At 38.1% G+C, this 18,494-nt stretch overlaps 1 protein-coding gene across 1 annotated transcript in view; it reads left to right on the forward strand.

Moving 5' to 3' along the window:
- The window catches only part of LOC130874685 (olfactory receptor 10J1-like), a 33,593-nt gene that overhangs the window by 12,232 nt on the left and 2,867 nt on the right, over positions 1 to 18,494 (forward strand). The window contains exon 2 of the mRNA XM_057770107.1: positions 13,168 to 14,067. Coding sequence (XP_057626090.1) covers positions 13,168 to 14,067 — 900 coding nt within the window. The remainder of the gene's footprint in view (positions 1 to 13,167; positions 14,068 to 18,494) is intronic.

An 18,494-nucleotide genomic window follows, 5' to 3' on the forward strand; every position in this document is an offset into this window, starting at 1 on the left:
GGTTAGTAAACAAGCACAGAAATCAAAGGTAAATGCAAGGCGGCAATTAAAATGGTGGTCTATTGGATTTAAATAGGGAAGGAGAAAATGTCAGAGCAGAAGAGATCCTAAAAGTGACAAAAAAAACCAGACACAGATATGGAATGAAGGACATTGGAAGGTGAACTATCATTTAGGTTAGGATGCCATGGGGAATGAGCAGGAAAGAGAAGACATGATATAATAGATCAACATATGGGACTAGCCAGGCATGGCAGCACAGATCTGTAGTCTCGGAATTCAAAAGGCAGAGGCAGAAGGATTGCTGCAAGTTCAAGGCCAGCCTTGAATACAGAGTGAATGAGACCTCGTCTCATAGAAACTGGACCAGCAAAAACCCAAACCCCTTAAGAATAAAAATATTTATTTTCTGCATAAAAATTCTTCAAACTCTACTCAGACTTATAATAGTAGATAAGTACTTTTAAATCTTGCTTTGCAAGTAAACTTCATTTTTTAACCATTTGAGATGACAAGTCTCTTTAAATTCCTGCAAGTACAATAGGAAACTAATGAAAAGAAGTTCTAAAGAATGATGTGAGGAACATCTAATCTACTGAAACATCAGGTAGTAAAAGTCTGAGAAATATTTACTTTTCCATATACGATGCTGAAAACCAAAAACAAAATTATATCCAAATTAGTTTTAAGAAGTTCACTAAACATTGTTGCTCGCAACCAATTAAATTTTAGATGAATCAAATATTAAAGAATAAGAAGTGGAGAAGGCAGCACATGCAGCTGTAAAAACTAATCCTAGAGTGAGGAGGGCCCCGCTAAGCACTAATCAAAATGCAAAAGCAATAAAGCCTGATGTCAAGAGATAAATACATAAATACAATACTGACACGTTTTCAAATCCATAAACCCAGTAAAGACGACAAAATGGAAGAAAAATATTTGCAACATGTATAATAAAGGACATATTTTCTTATCATAGAACTCTTCTAAGAAAAGGACAAATGCACATAGTATGAAAAATGAGCAAGATATGTAAATGGACATTCGCAACAAATGAAGCACAGAAGCGAATAAGCACATAAAACGATACTGAGTACATTCACAAAGAAATCAAAATTCAAATAAGAAATGTACCAACTTTGCTTATCGGTTTGCCAAAATTTTAAAGACAAGGAGGTGTACAAGACTGATGGAACAGTGCATAAGGAACTTACTTCCTCAATGATGCCAAATGGGTGACTAGGTACATGCTGTTCTGGCTTCTGTTTGATATGTATTGTTTTAATGGATGAATCACTGACCATGTACTATTAATTTCAGCAATGTGTCTTATAGGCACTCCAAGAAATGGACAGTTTCATACAAGCAATGGTTCGTTCTTATGATCTTCACATTTAGGGTAAGCCAGGTCAAGTGTGATATTGTTAGAAGCTATGATATGAAATTGTTCCAATTAGCACAACAAACCATTTTGTCCTGATTTGTAAAGACATCAAGAGTGCATTGCTTTATGAAAAATCCAAGTAACACAACAGGGGGTAAAATAGATAAAAATACAGTGTATCTGAACGACAAAGAAAGGTCACACAGAGACACATGTTCACACATACACTATAAACACAAAACATTTCCAAATTTTACTCAGTAACATTTGCTTTCCATGTGACAGGGACTAGGAAGAGAAATGAACTGACAATATGGAAAGGGAGGGCCTTATGATACACTCCGAGAAATTATTTTGAAGTTAGCACTTCTAGTACATGAAATCAGGATGTTTAAAACATTTTTTGGAATTTCATCCTTACATGATTTCTTTAACAAACTCACCATGTATTCCTTCCTCTCTCACTCCTTCTATATCCCCCAACTACATGTAATTTTTTTTTTTAAAAAAAAGCAAAACTGAGTCCTCTTAATGTGACCCGTATGTGCATGGGTATAGTGATGCTCACGCCAGCATGGGCAGCCTTTTCCTGAAGAAAACTGACTTTCTTTCCCCTAAGTAGCTATACCCTGCCACTAGCTCCTTGGCTGAGGATGGGACTTAATGATCTCCTCCCAAATCCATGCTGGAATGTTGCATGGCTTGATTCTGTACAGGCCTTACACATGCAGCTAACACCTGTTATGGGCTCATGTATACTTCTGCCCTGCAATGTTCAAAACACACCATTTCACAGTAGTCCACTACCAACTCCAGATGCTCCAATCTATCTGCCCCACTTTCTGCAATGGCCCTCTAGCCTACAGGGTGAAAGTACACTATATGTATGTATGTATATATATACACATATATGTGTGCATACATATAGTATATATATACACTTGTATGTATGTATATGTACATATGTATCGCATTTAGGGAAGATCACTTTAATCTCTTATTCTTTGCAAATTGATTTATTATGGATCTCAGTATTAATCACTAAGAAGCTTTTCTGGTGAGGGTAGAGGGCTTCACTAATCTCTCTATATGAAGATAGCTATTTAAAGGGCTGGAGAGATATCTCAGAGGTCAAAAACCCTTGATACTCCTTTCATGGACTTAGGTTCAACTCCCAAAATTCACTTGACATCTCATAATGGCCTGTTGTCCTAGTTTCCAGATGATCAAAGCTTTCTTCTGGCCTCCTTGGGCATGCCTTCTGATCTCCTTGGGCTTCTATATGCTCATGGTTCAGAAAATATCATATGGGAATATATATATATATATATATATATATATATATATATATATATATATATATGTGTGTGTGTGTGTGTGTGTGTGTGTGCATGTGCGCATGTGTATAAAATAAATGAATCTTTAAAAAAGACAAGTATTTAGGGCACAGCTCAGTACTACGTCTGTTTTGCAGAATAATATTAGTAGCTGTTCCTTATGGTCTAGGACCTATTCAGCTACCAGTTCTTTGCTCAGTGAACAGTGTCAGGAATGAATTCCAAGTTGTGGAATTCAGAAATCAAAAAACAGTGAGTTATTCTCATAATATTCACATTGCTATTGCAGCAATTACATCTCCTGCCAAACTGGTCCTTACTGTACCTTGAAGGATTATATCTGGGTAAGAGCGTTCATTACTTTTTTTTCCCAGCAGTGTTATCTATAGCAAGGCACTGTGAAAAATCTGGTCAACAGGAATGACGCTTCCAGGTCACTACGAGCTTGATTTCTCCACTTCCTATGACTAAAGTTTGTGTTATCCTTAGCAAAGGGGACTTACTATCAACTCCTGAAAAGTAACCAAGAACAATTTCAATGTCCTGTATAAATTTGGTTTATGAGACCCCATTGATTAACCAATTGAAAAGAGATAACCTGCATTCTGTAATGGGCTCTTGGTTTGATAGCCTATGGCATCTGGGAGAAACATGATTCTCACAAATAGGTAACTCCATGTAAACTTGCATGTATGTATTTTAGGAAGCTTCTAGAGTATTGAATTGTCATATGCATTTTCCAAAATCTTTAATATTAGTTACCAATCTTTGTACCCTTGTTTACCACTCTAACTGGTGGCATGAACATGGGAGAGTAGGGTCTAAAAATGAGGTGAACTAAAATCTCATGCAGTAACCAACTTCATACAGAGCATCTGACAATTTATCCTCAGAAGATTAAGAATAATCACACAAGCATGGTGTTCAGTCACAAGGATAAACCACATTTGGCAAAAGCATGGTTTTCCATGCAGACACAGGAATAACAATAGCTGAAGTAACACTGCTATCCACTACTCCTGGGAGGAGCACGGAAGTGAATTCTGAGGACAACCCATGTCATGGAGGAACAGAGGTTACAAGACTTGTGTACTTGGAGCTGTTTCACAAGGCCTCAGAAGTCTCCCACTGCTTCATTCATGGGCCATGTTCCCCCACACCCTACTTTACCCTGCCCTCTCAGCCTCTTCACTACTTAACTCTTGCTGGCCCATTATTTTAGTTCCCCACTTGGTAACACCTACATTCCACTATTCCACCTCCCTTGGAAACTAACCACCATACAGCCATTTTCCAATTGCTTGACTTCTACAGGTGCCCTAATTTAAACACACATACCTTTTTATGCATGTGAACTCTTTATTATCATCATCATCATCCTGACCACAGTTTCCCATCTCTCCTCTCCTCCTAGCCCTTCCCACCTACCTCCCCTCGCTTCTTCATCTACTCCTTCTCCTCTTTGCTATTCAGAAAATGGCAGGCATCCCATGTATATCAAACAAACATGGAATACCAAGTTGTGATAAGACTAGGCACCTCCCCTTTTATTAAGGTTGGACAAGGCAACCCAGTATGAGGAATAAGGTCCCAAAAGTTGGCAAAAGAGTCAGAGACAGTCACTGCTTCCGCTGTCAGGACTTCCACAAGAAGACTAAGCTACACAGCTGTAACATATATTACAGAGGGCCTAGGTCAGTCTCATGCAGGCTCCCTGGTTGGCAGTTCAGTCTCTGTGAAACTCTATGAGCACAGGTTACTTGTTTCTGTGGATTTTCTTGTAGTGTCCTTGAATCCTCTGGCTTCTACAATCATTCCTCTCCCTCTTCTGTAGGATTCCATGAGCTCTGCCTAACGCTTGTTTGTGGGTCTCTACATCTGTTTCCATCACTTGGTTGGTGAAGCTTCTCTAATGACATTTGGGCAAGGCTCCAATCTATGAGTATAGAAGAATATCACGAGGCATCATTCATTCACTTTTCTAATTTCCCTAGTCGTGTTTGGTTCTATCCTAGGTCTAAACATATCTTAAGATAAACGTATGAAGACATAGTCCAAAATTTAGATTGTTCTTTTGTTGTTACTTTGTTTCATTTTATTTTTCATGGAAAGCACCTAAAAGTGTTTATATAATAGTAGTAATGAGGGCACCAGGTATCTAGATCTTGGTTTCTGAATATGATGCAAAACGATGCTAGGTTTCCTTGTAGAAATGACTTAATACGGGGCCAGAGCAGGGAATGTACATAAAGGGACTAAACCTTGTCTTGGTATGAAATGTAAACAAGTACGCAAAGAAAATGAGGACAGATGCAAAGAAAATCTAAGACAAGCTGAGGTCATTCTCACTGGATAATTCTGCAGTGATTTGAACACCAATGTGAATAAATATTAGTAACATCTAATGTTGCTTAAAACAGCTAGCATTGCAGTGTCTCACATGCAAACCCAGGAAAGAATTAGTGGACTTGAAGTCACCAAGGAAACAAAACACTAGGGTGAAAAATGAATAGGAAACAGAATATAATTCCAACATACCACACTATAAATTAGAAAAAGGAAAATTATTAACTGAATTTTAAAAATACTATATACTATGGTTTAATACCTGAACTGAATACTATGAACTTATATAATGGTTGGACAAAAGAATGTTCACCTTATTAAGAAATACCCACTAAGGAATTTAGGAGTATGTGACTCAGTGGTTTTAATACACTCTTAAATGAATTGAGAAATACATATATATTCTAGATGATTATGATGATGATGATGAAGATGGAATAAGGATGACAATACAACAAATACAAAACACTTCAAATAATTAAGATATCTAGGTAGATTATTTAAGTGGTTTTGTTCTAGTCTATCTAGACTCCTTTACAAAATTTCAAATTGTAAGTAAGATATTTTCTGTACCCCAAATTTCAAAAAAAAATATAAAAATATATTTGCTCGGGAAAGGGCTAGATCATAAAGGATGTGTTGCCCAAACCGCAAGCATTCCCAGTAGAGGTTTATGCTCAGACTTGGGATTGTTCCTAAGAAGTTAGCAGTGAGCCATTGGAATATTTTGTTTGTTTGTTTGTTTGTTTTATTTTATGTATGTTATTGGATGCTAGAATCCTAGAAGCACATGATATCTGTCTGATCAGCTGGTTCCTGCTAACTTTGTGCTTTATGACAAAACTGTTTTCCCTCTGGTGTGGCATCTAAATGTTGCCAACCAATGACAGGACTGGCTCCCAGGTTAGCACATTTTGTAGGTGTTGTGTGCATGGTTAGTAAGAGCAAGCATGCTGTGTGAAGCCACTGGCAAAGGTCACCTGGAAGCTCACGTCAAGCTTCTCCTAGACTGCCTGTCAACCACTTTTAACTGATTTAATTCTCTGTCCTTTTTAAAAGAATTATTTATTTTACATACCAACCTCATTTCCTCCTTCCTCCCCTCTTCTTCCTCTCCCTACCTCCCCCCAACCAATCCCCCATCCACTCCTCTGAAAAGGTAAGGCCTCCCATGGGAAGGCAGCAAAGCCCAGCACATTAAGTTGAGGCAAGACCAAGCTACTTTCCCCTGCATCAAGGTTGAACCAGGCATCCCACCATAGGGAATGGGGTCTAAAAAGCCAGCTCATGCACTGTATCCTTGTTTCACTATCAGCCATAAACAGGAATGTACAGATTTTCTGTCATCTAGCTTGAGTGTGTTCCTAAAACCCCAGTCAATGATAGTCTAGATAGTCTAGTGGATAAAAATAAAGTCTGATGCCAAGGCTAAAGAACACACATGCTATGGCACATCCCCCTCACCCTCCCAAGGAGGATAGATAGGTAGATAGGTAGATAGATAGATAGATAGATAGATAGATAGATAGATAGATAGATAGATAGATAGATAGATAGATGATACATAGATAGATAGAAAAACTAATAAAGCAGAACTCAGACAAAACATTTAAACAAGTGGAGAACCTGTACCAACATATCCAAAAGTGTTTCTTTATTTAGTGCAACTTCAAAAGTCTAATTCTAAAATTATTAAAAGCCGCAGTTCAGTCAGGAAGAATAAAATAAGATAATCTCCTTGATAAAGGTTATTATGAAATTATAGCTGTTAGGACTATGGAATTTTGGTAAAAGGTGAAATTAACTAATGTAACAATAAAAAGTGCTTGAACTGACCCTGGCTTCCATAGATTTTTTTGAGCTCTATTAGAGAAGTGGAAATGTAGAGCATTGGGAAAGGGGGCATGCTTCAGGAAAAGGGACCAGGTTAATTAACCACCTGTTTAAAATAAATTTGAATCTCCATCTTGTATCATCTATAACAATTAACTCTGGATACACTTATTTATGAGAATATATAATATGATGCTTCATCATAAACTAAAACGGATTATTCTGGTATTGAAGAAGATTATTTTTCATAGACAATAAACTACAAAATGTAACATACAACAATATATTTGGCTACACTAAATTAGTGACTGTTCAATAAAGTGCATCATAAAAAAATTAAAAAGCGGGGGGGGGGAGGAGAGAAGGAGGGAAACCATGGTGGAGATTTAAAATTAATTAATAAATTTTATTTTAAAAGATTTAAAGAAAAGAAGTCAAAAAGTGGGAACAAATACTTGGGATAAATAATGAGGATAGTAATTAAAATACTTAAAACATTAAATTTTCTACAAGTAATCCTAGTACTGGCATTTTTAAAAGGCATTTAAACTTATAAGCTAAAGTCCCATCCCAGAAATTAAAATATAACATTGAATTTTTAAAAAACTCAAGTCTTAGTGAACAATATACAATATATTTTGACTATTTTATAAAAAACGCATGTGGTGAACAATAACCTATTATTTAAGGATTCATACATGTGATATCTCCTTCCCTGCTCCCATATCTGTCCTTCCTCCATCTCAACCATTCCACTCCCTCAAGCTCTCTCCAGCCCTCCCCTTTTCTCCCTCCCCACACCCCACCAGCCCCCCCATGCTCCCAACTTTTGCCTGGCGATCTTGTCTGCTTCCAATTTCCATGAGGATCTATATATGTTATTCTTTGGGTTCACCTTATTACTTAGCTTCTCTAGAAGCTCATGTCCTTTGTTTATGACTAGAATCCACTAATGAGTGAGTACATACCATATTCATTTTGGGGGGTCTGGGTTATCTCACTCAGGATAATATTTTCTATTTTCATCCATTTGCATGCAAAATTTAAGATGTCATTGATTTTTACCACTAAGTAGTACTCTAATGCATATATATTCCACACTTTCTTTATCCATTCTTCCATTGAGGGGCATCTAGGTTGTTTCCAGCTTCTGGCTATTACAAATAATGCTGCTATGAACACAGTTGAACAAATGCTTTTATAGTATGATTGGGCATCTCTTGGGTATGTTCTCAAGAGTGGTATTGCTGGATCCTGAGGTAGGATGAGTCCCAATTTTCTGAGAAACGGCTACACTGATTTCCAATACACAAATTTGCATTCCCACCAGCAATGGATGGAGCAGGGAAGGAGATATCTTCATTGAGGGAGCCATTTTGGGGTTGGCAAGAGGCTTGGCTCTGGAGGGGTTTCCAGGAGTCCATGAGGATGACCCCAGCTAGGACCCTGGGCAGTGAAGGAAAGGGTGCCTGAAGTGGCCTTGTCCCGTAGTCAGACTGATGACTATCTTGAATATCACCATAGAACCTTTGTCCTGCGACAGATGGAGATAGAGACAGAGACCCACATGTGAGCACTGGACTGAGCTCCCAAGGTCCAGTTGAAGAGCAGAAGGAGGGAGAATATGACCAAGGAAGTCAGGACCGAGGGGTTGGTCCACCCACTGAGACAGTGTGCCTGAGCTAATGGGAGCTCACCAACTCCAGCTGGACTGGGACTGAACAAGCATGGGATCAAACTGGACCCTCTGAATGTGGCTGACAATTGGGGCAGACTGAGAAGCCAATGATAATGGCACTGGGATTTGTCTCTACTGCATGTACTGACTTTTTGGGATCCTATTCTCTTTGGATGTATACCTTCCTAAGCCTGGATGGAGGGGGGAGGGCCTTGGACTTTCCACAGTGCAGGGTGCCTTGCCCTTTCTTAGGACTGGAAGGGAGTGGGGGAAAAGGGTGTGTGTGGGAGCGGGAGGGAAGTGGGAGGAGGGGAGGAAGTGGAAATTTTGATTGGTATTATTTAAAAAGTAATAAAAAAGAATAAAAAACTCCAAAAAAGGATTCATACATATGTAACAATAACATTAAATGCATACAATCAAATTAACATGATGCACACTGTAGGAACCCCTGGAGCAGCGAGGGGCTCTGGAACAAGGAGGTGGAAAGACGGGAAAAAATATCTATGTGCAACTTTCTAGTTGAACTGAGTGACAGGTTCCCAGATGCTTGCCACGATTTTCTTCTTACATATTCTCAATGCAGTGCACTGTAAGTACCATGGTTATGTTAATATAATAAATGGTGTTTCTAAACTAAACAAACAAACAAAAAGAAATACCAAGCACAGAAGCCAAGCCTACTAGTGTACATGTGTGCCTACACACAAATCACTGCTGGTGTCTTCTTGCCAACTGAACCAAAGTGTTGTTCATTTTGAAAATTATTTATGAACTTTAATTTGCCTTTTAAAGTGCCATTAACTGTACAATAACTTCATTTTATTCTCTATGTCTATGTGTGTGTGTGTCTGTCTGTGTGTTTCTGCCTCTGTCTCTCCTTTCTGTCTCTCTATCTCTCTCTATTACTCTCTCTCTCTCTCTCTCTCTCTCTCTCTCTCTCTCTCCCTCTCTCTCTCCTGTGTGTGTGTCCACAGAGACCAGAGATACTGGATCCTCCTGCAGCCAGAGTTACAGACATGGGTGCTAGAAACTGAACTCAGGTTCTCTAGAAGAAAACTCCACAATCTTAGCTACTCTGCAGTCTGTCCAGCCCCTAATATTTCATTTTCATTTATCTCTAAGTATATTGCAATAAAAGCAAATTCTAGTAACATTTTTGTATTTGTTATGTATTTATATTTATAATCCCCTACTTTTAAAGGTTACTACAAATTCTATGGATAAAGAAGACTATGAAAGACAAAATGAAAAAAATATTGCACACAGGAGCATTTTTTCAGGTTTTACTATGAATTAAGACATTTATTTATTTATTTATTTATTTATTTATGTGAGATGTAAAAGGGCTAACTAAGAAGAAAGCAGAATGGTTCAATAAGGAGACATATGCTAGAGAAAATTTAGAGAAAAAAAATCTCTTTAGGGACATACAGGACTTGGACTTGGAGCAGGGAAGTCATGTTGATGGTGACCCCATACTGTGCTCATGAGGTTCAACGTGTTTATCCAGGTATCTGTTGGTCCTGAGGTGATGTCCAGTTGAAATTGTTTTGATGCTCTGTTCTTATGGACTTCCACAGAATATTGTGTTATCATTTTAATATCTAATTTTGATTTCTGTGGGATAACAAAGGAAGGAAGGAAGAGAGAGAGAAGAAAGAAAGAGAGAGAGAGAGAGAGAAAGAAAGAAAGAAAGAAAGAAAGAAAGAAAGAAAGAGGGAAGAAAGAATGAAAGAAAGGAAGGAAGGAAGAAAAAAAGAAAGAAAGAAAGAAAGAAAGAAAGAAAGAAAGAAAGAAAGAAAGGAAGGAAGGAAGGAAGGAAGGAAGGAAGGAAGGAAGAAAGAAAGAAAGAAAGAAAGAAAGAAAGAAAGAAAGAAAGGGAAGAAAGAAGGAGGGAGGGAGGGAACATAGTCAAGATTGACTATTTTCTTTTAAACAGCAAAAACACAAAGAAAACGTGTTCAGCACGGAGCAGGGTTCTTGTCTATGTGAGAACCGCAGTTTCCTGGAATCTAAACTCAGAGCTCGCCGGGGTTTTGTAGCCATGGTTTTCTAAGTCTCAACTGTGTAAAAATAGAACATTATTTAAATAAATTAAATCTGACAAATAAGCCACATTTATGTCTACTTGTAATGAAAGTTGCTTCAAAGTTCACAAAGCACAGTGCTACAGCGTCTGGCGAAAACGCCCTCCACATAACGAGGTCCCCGGGTATCTGATGCTCCCCTGTCCCAAGGTGACTCTTGGGGTACTCAGGGAAGAGCACCCCAAATCCCTGGGAGTTTCTCCTTGGAGAACCTTTTTTGGGCATCAAAATCTTCTCCTCCAGATGGGAAAAGCATCTCAGACCCAAAGAGCTCCACCCCTGTGCCTTTCTTTCATCTGGTCTCCATCCTGGGACTGACTCTGTGGGGACCAACTGCATTCAAGACACCTCTTTCATGACTCGGATCTGTGAATGTTTGTGATCCATGGCCACATCTCCAGCCTCTACCTCTATTATTCTATTGCAACCCAGACTCACGGGGAGAGAAGTAAGTGAAATCTGAGGAATGGCATCAGTGGTTAAGACGATGCCCTATGAGGGAGTGAAATACAACACATGGGTATCCTGGTAAAAGGTTCACGTACTTGGCAGAGGTGGGTAGTGGTACCTGGGAATATTTGTCTTTTCTTCTTTACTTTTTTGCGTGTTACTTTAGAAGATCTCCTATTCCGTTAATTGCAATACATCAGGGCTTCCCAGGATTAAGAATTAATCTTAGTTAAAAAACTATGTGAATCTGCTATGCTCCTTGAATTTCAACAATTCTTATTCTAGAAAGACATGGTTTATAAAGCTATATAAAGCATGTTTACAGTGACTTGCCACACTACACACATCAGGGTCAAAGAACTTTCCTATCAAGAAATGGTATGTGGCATCTAACATAAAATTTATTTTGTTTGCAACCTTATCTGATTTCCTTCTGTGCTTGCAGGAGCTGAATTCAACTACACATTGATTTCTTATTTTTAATCTGTTTGCAGTTTTCCTTTATGAAAAGTGGCTTATTTGTGAAAAATGAATAAATTGAACATTTTAAAAGCACTAAAGAATATTAACTTTGAAATGTACCCAATAGTAAATCATTTTGTAGTGTGGCCCATATGCTTTGATTCCAGCAAAACATACTTTTGAAAAAAAACTACCCTTCTTTTGCTGAATTAATTATTTTAGAGTTAACCTTTCACAATTATATGTTGGTTAACGATAGAGATGGTAAAGGCTGCTAGAAATGTTGCACTACCAGTATACTACTAATTATATGTTGATAATGAGGTGCTTCTGGCCAGTGTTCTAATGACATAACTTCAATATTAAAATACAACCCAATTATTTATTTGCTTGTTGCTGCCAGGGCATAAATATGAGGGAAAATGAGCCAGAGGTTAAAACACTATGCCTCCTGTTCCCTAAATAAAAGGTCACTGTAGCACTCTGACTCTCTGCTTCCTAGTGGGCAATTTCTGTGTTGGAACAATGATTAGTTAAGATTCTTCAAGCAGACATGCATGTCCTGCATTGCTCTGGCTGTATGGAGGTTACAAAGAGTGAGAATGCATGGTCTCTGTCTAGCTGGGAAGGGGACAGTTGCATAATACAGTTTTATGAGGTTGAAGGAACAATCAAAAGTAGTCAGAAGACATGAGTTTGAGTCTTAGGTTAATCCTTTGATGTCTATGTATACTTGGACAATTCCCTAAATAAAACAGAGATGGTGGTCTCAAGCTCCTCATCTCAAAACAAAACAAAACAAAACAAACAAAACAAAAAAAAACTACCAGTCTTGTTTTCATACTTCACAAGATGGGGATGAAACTAAAGAATATATGTGGAATCTTTTGTGATTTCAAAGGCACAATAAGATGCTAGAAATACATAAATAGAAAGAGCAAAACACTCTTTGCTACCCATATATGCAAGTACATATAGGTGGGGCTGGGGAGGAAAGCAATTTTATAGAGAATATGGCTTGCTCATTTTTGAAAATGAGTGTCATCTAGGGAAGAGAAATATAGAGCCGTTTCAATAGGCACATCAGAGTCAAAGGAGTGGAATGGAAAAGCAGTCTGTAAGTGCAGTAGCCAGCGCTCCACATAGCCTTACATGCTCAGGACTGAGTAGGTAGCTACAGAACCCAGGACTCTATTTGACAGCATATTCAATGTTTTTAAAGTTCTATCTTATGTTATAGTTAGCAGCATATTTTTTTGTATGCTAACAGTGCTATGATGTTATTATCACTACATCCCTATAAGCGATGTGGAAACTTGTCTTAAGGACATTAAGCCCTCCTCCAAGATAGAGCAACACATGACAGAAGAAGTAAATCATTTACAGCATTCAACTCCAAAAGGTGAGCAATTTCTTCACACTGGAGCACTCCCCCAGGTTCTACTCCTCAAAGAAATTGATGGGGGATGTGAATATAAATAAAAAGGAACCTGCAGTAGATCAACCACAAAAAAATTTCCCAGTCTCCCAATATTTCCCCTTTGGTATCATTAACATTTTTTCCTTCTTAGATATAATATCTGACATAATGAAGAAACAGAACCACACTTTGGTGAGTAAGTTCACTTTCCAGGGTTTCTCTAACTTCCATGAGCACCAACTCACACTCTTCGTTGTGTTCTTGGTACTGTATATATTAACCCTGGCAGGTAACGTCATCATTGTGACCATCATCAGTCGTGATCGTCACCTTCACACTCCCATGTACTTCTTCCTCAGCATGCTGTCAGCTTCAGAGACGGTGTACACACTTGTCATTATACCAAAAATGCTCTTCAACCTTATTGGTCTGAGTCAGCCCATTTCCTTGGCAGGTTGTGCCACTCAGATGTTTTTCTTCATCACGTTGGCTATCAACAACTGTTTCTTGCTCACAGCCATGGGATATGACCGCTATGTGGCTATTTGCAACCCTTTGAGGTATTCAATCATCATGAACAAGAGGGTGTGCCTCCAGCTGGTGTGGGGAGCCTGTAGCATTGGTTTAATTGTAGCCATGATACAAGTGTCCGCTGTGTTCAGGTTGCCCTTCTGTACCGCCAAGGTGGCTCACTTCTTCTGTGACATCCGACCTGTGATGAAACTCTCCTGCATTGACACCACTGCCAATGAGATCCTGACTTTGATCATAAGTGTGTTGGTGATCTTGATCCCTATGAGCTTGGTTTTTATCTCCTACATTCTCATCATCTCCACCATCCTCAAGATTGCCTCTGCTGAGGGCAGGAAGAAAGCCTTTGCCACCTGTGCCTCTCATATCACAGTGGTTGTTATCCATTATGGCTGTGCCTCCATTGCCTACCTTAAACCCAAATCAGAGAACACCAGGGATGAGGACCAACTGATCTCTGTGACCTACACTGTCATCACACCACTCCTGAACCCTGTGGTATACACCTTAAGGAACAAAGAAGTTAAGGAGGCTTTGTATAGGGCCATGGGCAAGAAACTTCCATGACAGTTTGTACGCATTTCAAACAGGATCACTGAAGATTCTCCAGGAATTCTCAAGAAAGACATGGAGACATTTCCATGAAGTTATCAGTCATGATCCCATTAAGCAGTGATTGGGTAAAAGAAGGTGAGAACAAAATATCCACAAATTCAACCACTTAAGGAAGGGACACACAAGCAGGCACGTGTCTCACAGACGAACAGCAATAAAACTCTAATATTGAGAAATACATCAGCCATCTGGAAAGCCTGATATAGAATGAAATCGGGAGAACAGACAGAATTAATTAGGGGAGGCTGCTATAAGGCAGGGATAAAGGGTTTTTAGTATATTCTATAATACTCATGGGGGGGAGACATAGGCTTCCCTTTATCCATGTAAAACAAATAAGTGTAGCACATAACTGTCCTTTATGAACAATTTACAGCCTTTTGCTTTATAGACACCCCATATAAAATGAATACCAGAGTTGAGAATATTGAAAAGTTAGCAGCCCATGAACTTGTGGATCTTTTCCATGGAAGCTCCAGGTTATAAAATTTGGAAGTTTATGTTTTCGGGGTCATAGGAGAGAACTATCTTTGGGAAGTCATTAAAAACCATTGGTGATATAGTTTAAGAAGTGACAAGAGTACTCACATAAGCCCTAGCTGTGTGAAAATATATTTACTTTCACCTATGTTGGCGAGATTATATATGAGCACATGAGCCTGGAATACACAGATTAGAATTGCTTTTGGAACTCCTCACAGAATGAATGAGAACTGCTAACTAACATGAATAAAGGAAGGAATCTAGACAGAAATTAGGGAAGTGCAACAACTGGGGAGATTTGGATGGATAAAGAGGATGTAGCTATTGGTAACATAGTGACTCAGTAAAAGAAAAATGCTGTCTGAACTATCAACCCTATATATTAAGGTTCCCTGAGCTCTTAACTGATAAGACGTATTTCACTCTCACCTTCACAACAGGCTACAGATAACCAATGCCTAGTGACTTGGTTTTCAGACTACATCTTTATGGCCTTCTTTGGCTTTTTATCAATTAATGGAAATCCTTCATGTTATGATCAGCACCTACTCAGCCAAGGCATTCCTCTACTAATTTTGAAATATCAACACAAAAGCAGCTCTCCCTTTAAGAACTATTTAATAATACCCCTAAAGATACTATTCCCGTGTGTCCTCCAGTCTAATCCCAGACATTCCTACATGACCATATGACCAGCTTGAACATTTCTTATGTTGCCTGTATGGACTTTAATGTAAAATGTGTGGCAAGTAATTTTTTTATCTATACACAGTTATAGCTGGAGGGATGTTCAACACAGTGGTTAACATTTCATTTCTACCAGGTGGTGTGTTTCTCAAAGACAATATATGTTCTTTAAATTAAAAAGCTAGAGCTTTATTCAAATATTTTAATTCTTCAAATAACTCACTAAAGCTCAGCCTTAGAGATGTACTTTTTGGGAATTTGGAGTGAAATCTAAGAGAACCCAAAAAGAGTTTATTCTGTATCTACTAACTGAAGACTTTTCATTTACTTAACAAATAAAAACTAAATTTACATCCTGATTTGTCCCTTCAACATTATCAGTCATAGATAATCTATATCTGTAAATTTTATCAATCACTTAAAATACAAGGCAGCCATATTTAGAAATCAGCAGAATTAAGTCACAAGAACATGAACCTATATTTATATGATTATATATGCAGATTATGTGTATATATGTATATTTAGTCATATATAACGTGAACAAATTTTTCAGTTTCTCTAGTTCTCATCTATAAAAATTACATCCAAAAGTTCTTGTCAAACACATGAAAGGATAATGATAAAGATTATTTGGAAGTGACAAAATGGACAGATATTCTCTATTACTGTGAGTGGGAAACACAGCTGCACTCCCCATAAACTGGATCACTCTTTATTTGCAGAACAGGTTGCTAATCTGTGCTTTGTTTTTCCATGGAGTATGGTTTGAATCAATTGCAGCAAAATAACCACAGTAGGAATTGCTGTGAAGACCACAGGAAATAGTAAGAAATACCATGTACCATTAACATGATTGTAACTGTTACTAGCAAACATCATCCCCATGTTCCTACCTCTTCAAATGTTTCTGCTTAATTGTGTATTCCCAGATTCCTTCCTTACACTCTTAAGTCCTAATTATTAATATTATTAAAACTTTCACTAAGTCTATAAGTCACATATCTTGGTCACTTATGAAAAATATTTCCCACACCTTTTATTTCTATTGTTTGTAGTAGGAGCTGCGGGCTGAGTTCCTGCTGCCCCAGCTCCTGGTTGCCTGGCTAGCTTATGCTCCGAAATAACAACACACAAACTGTATTCTTTTAAACACTGCATGGCCCATTATATCTAGCCTCTTCTCAGCTAACTCTCGCACCTGGAATGGCCCATTTCTAATAATGTGTGTAGCACCCCAAGGTGCGCTTACCGGGAAGATTCTAGCCTATGTCCATCCTGGGTCGGAGCTTCATCGCATCTGCCCTGGAGAGCAGAGGCATGGAGTCTGTCTCTGAGAGGAGCTGCCCTGCATCTCAGCTCACTTCCTCTTCCTCCCAGCATTCTGTTCTGTTTACTCCACCCACCTATGTTCTAACCTATGAGGGCCAAGCAGTTTCTTTATTATTTAACCAATGACCTTCCTCCATCATTTCCCCTTTTTCTGTTTAAGCAAAAAAGGAAGGCTTTAACTTTAACATAGCAAAATTACATATAACAAAACAGTTATCAAGTAAGAATTACAGTTACAATATTTACATCTATTTGATCTTTATCATAACTAAGGAAAACTATAACTATCTACCTATTCTTCAACTCCATCAAAGACTCCAGAAGGATATAATATTACCCAAGTAAATGAGAAGTAAGCAACTTATAAAACTCTAGAAACCACAGAGACATCTTGCTGCCTGGAGTCACCCAAAGTTCCTCTGTACCGCTGGGGCATTCATCTTTAGCCTACAGGTCCATAGTATCCAGAGATATTTCCATGAAGCAAGAAATTTCAAAGGCAGTTCAGTCACTATCTGCTGTGTCCTGCAGAATGTCTTGCAGACTCCTTCATGAATCAGGAACCCCGAAAGATCATCTCACCTTTAGGCAAGTTCAGCAGTCCTCTCTCTGCGGGTTCTCTGTGTCCAGTTTATGCAATAGTCCAGGCAAGAGCAGTTTCTTGCCCAAATGGCTATCAACCTCCATAAAGTGCCTCTTCGATGCCCATCTTCTTCTTGAAGTAGATTGGTGCTGCCAGGAGCAGGCGTGTCTCATTGTCAGAAAAACCCTAAGTTATTAAAACATTAAATAGCATATTCCGTAGTCTTTGAAAGATATGAAGAATGTCTATCTAAAATATATCTATGTACATCTAGAAAATCTAACATGACTACAAACTTGACTATTATAGATAACTATTCATTATCAACTTATATACATAATATTTTTACATGAGCTATACAATCACAATACCTTAATCAATATCAGAAATACATATAACAAAATTGACCTTAAATTTAAATCACTAAAGCAAAATCCATATCAATACAAATTATTCATACCTATATCATATCCCCCTTTAAATGTAAAAGAACATTTATAAACAATATTTGGGAATATGGACGTAGTTATTTCTCTCCAAACTGCTTCCTGCTGAATGGGGGCACTGTTAATCAGATATTTCAGGGTATAACCTGTGTGCTAGGTTCATCTCAGTCGTCAATTGAGTGAAGTAATTTTTTTAAGGTGTTCACAACAATTTTTCAGGAGGGTGTGGTCTATCATACCATATTGGGATGGAAGCAATCCGCAGGGTGTCATCATCTGTGAAAACAAAAGAAGAAACTCTTTTCCAAAGTATCATATCCTTAGATCCAAATTCTGAAGTCAAGATATTTTCAAAATATCTATGTTGGATTAGTTCAGTAGCATTTATAAACAAATATCTTTTAGCAGCTGTTGCTCCTTCCTCAGCATTCAAACAATTCAAACAGAGCATAATAGCATACAATATCAAAATTCTCTGTGTATTTTCCATCTTTGTGCACTTTATTTTAACCTCTATTTTGTTTATTTTTACTTTTATTTTTTGCTTTTTGAGACAGGTTCTCTGTATATCTTTGACCTGGAATAACTTTGTAGACCAGGCTGTCCTTGAACTCTCAGAGATCCTTCTGTCTCAGGCATTGGGATTAAAGGTGTGTACTGCCACACCTTGAAGTCACAGAGGTCAATCTCCCTCTGCCTCCCAGGTGTTGGGATTAAAGGTGTGTACTGTCACACCCAACTACTTTCTTTCTTCCTTTTTTTTTACTTTTAAGAACTTTAACTTTTAGCCTGCATATATTTTTAAACACACTGTAAA

The sequence above is a fragment of the Chionomys nivalis genome, chromosome 5 (assembly GCF_950005125.1).
Source record: "Chionomys nivalis chromosome 5, mChiNiv1.1, whole genome shotgun sequence".
Taxonomy (NCBI): Eukaryota; Metazoa; Chordata; class Mammalia; order Rodentia; family Cricetidae; genus Chionomys; species Chionomys nivalis.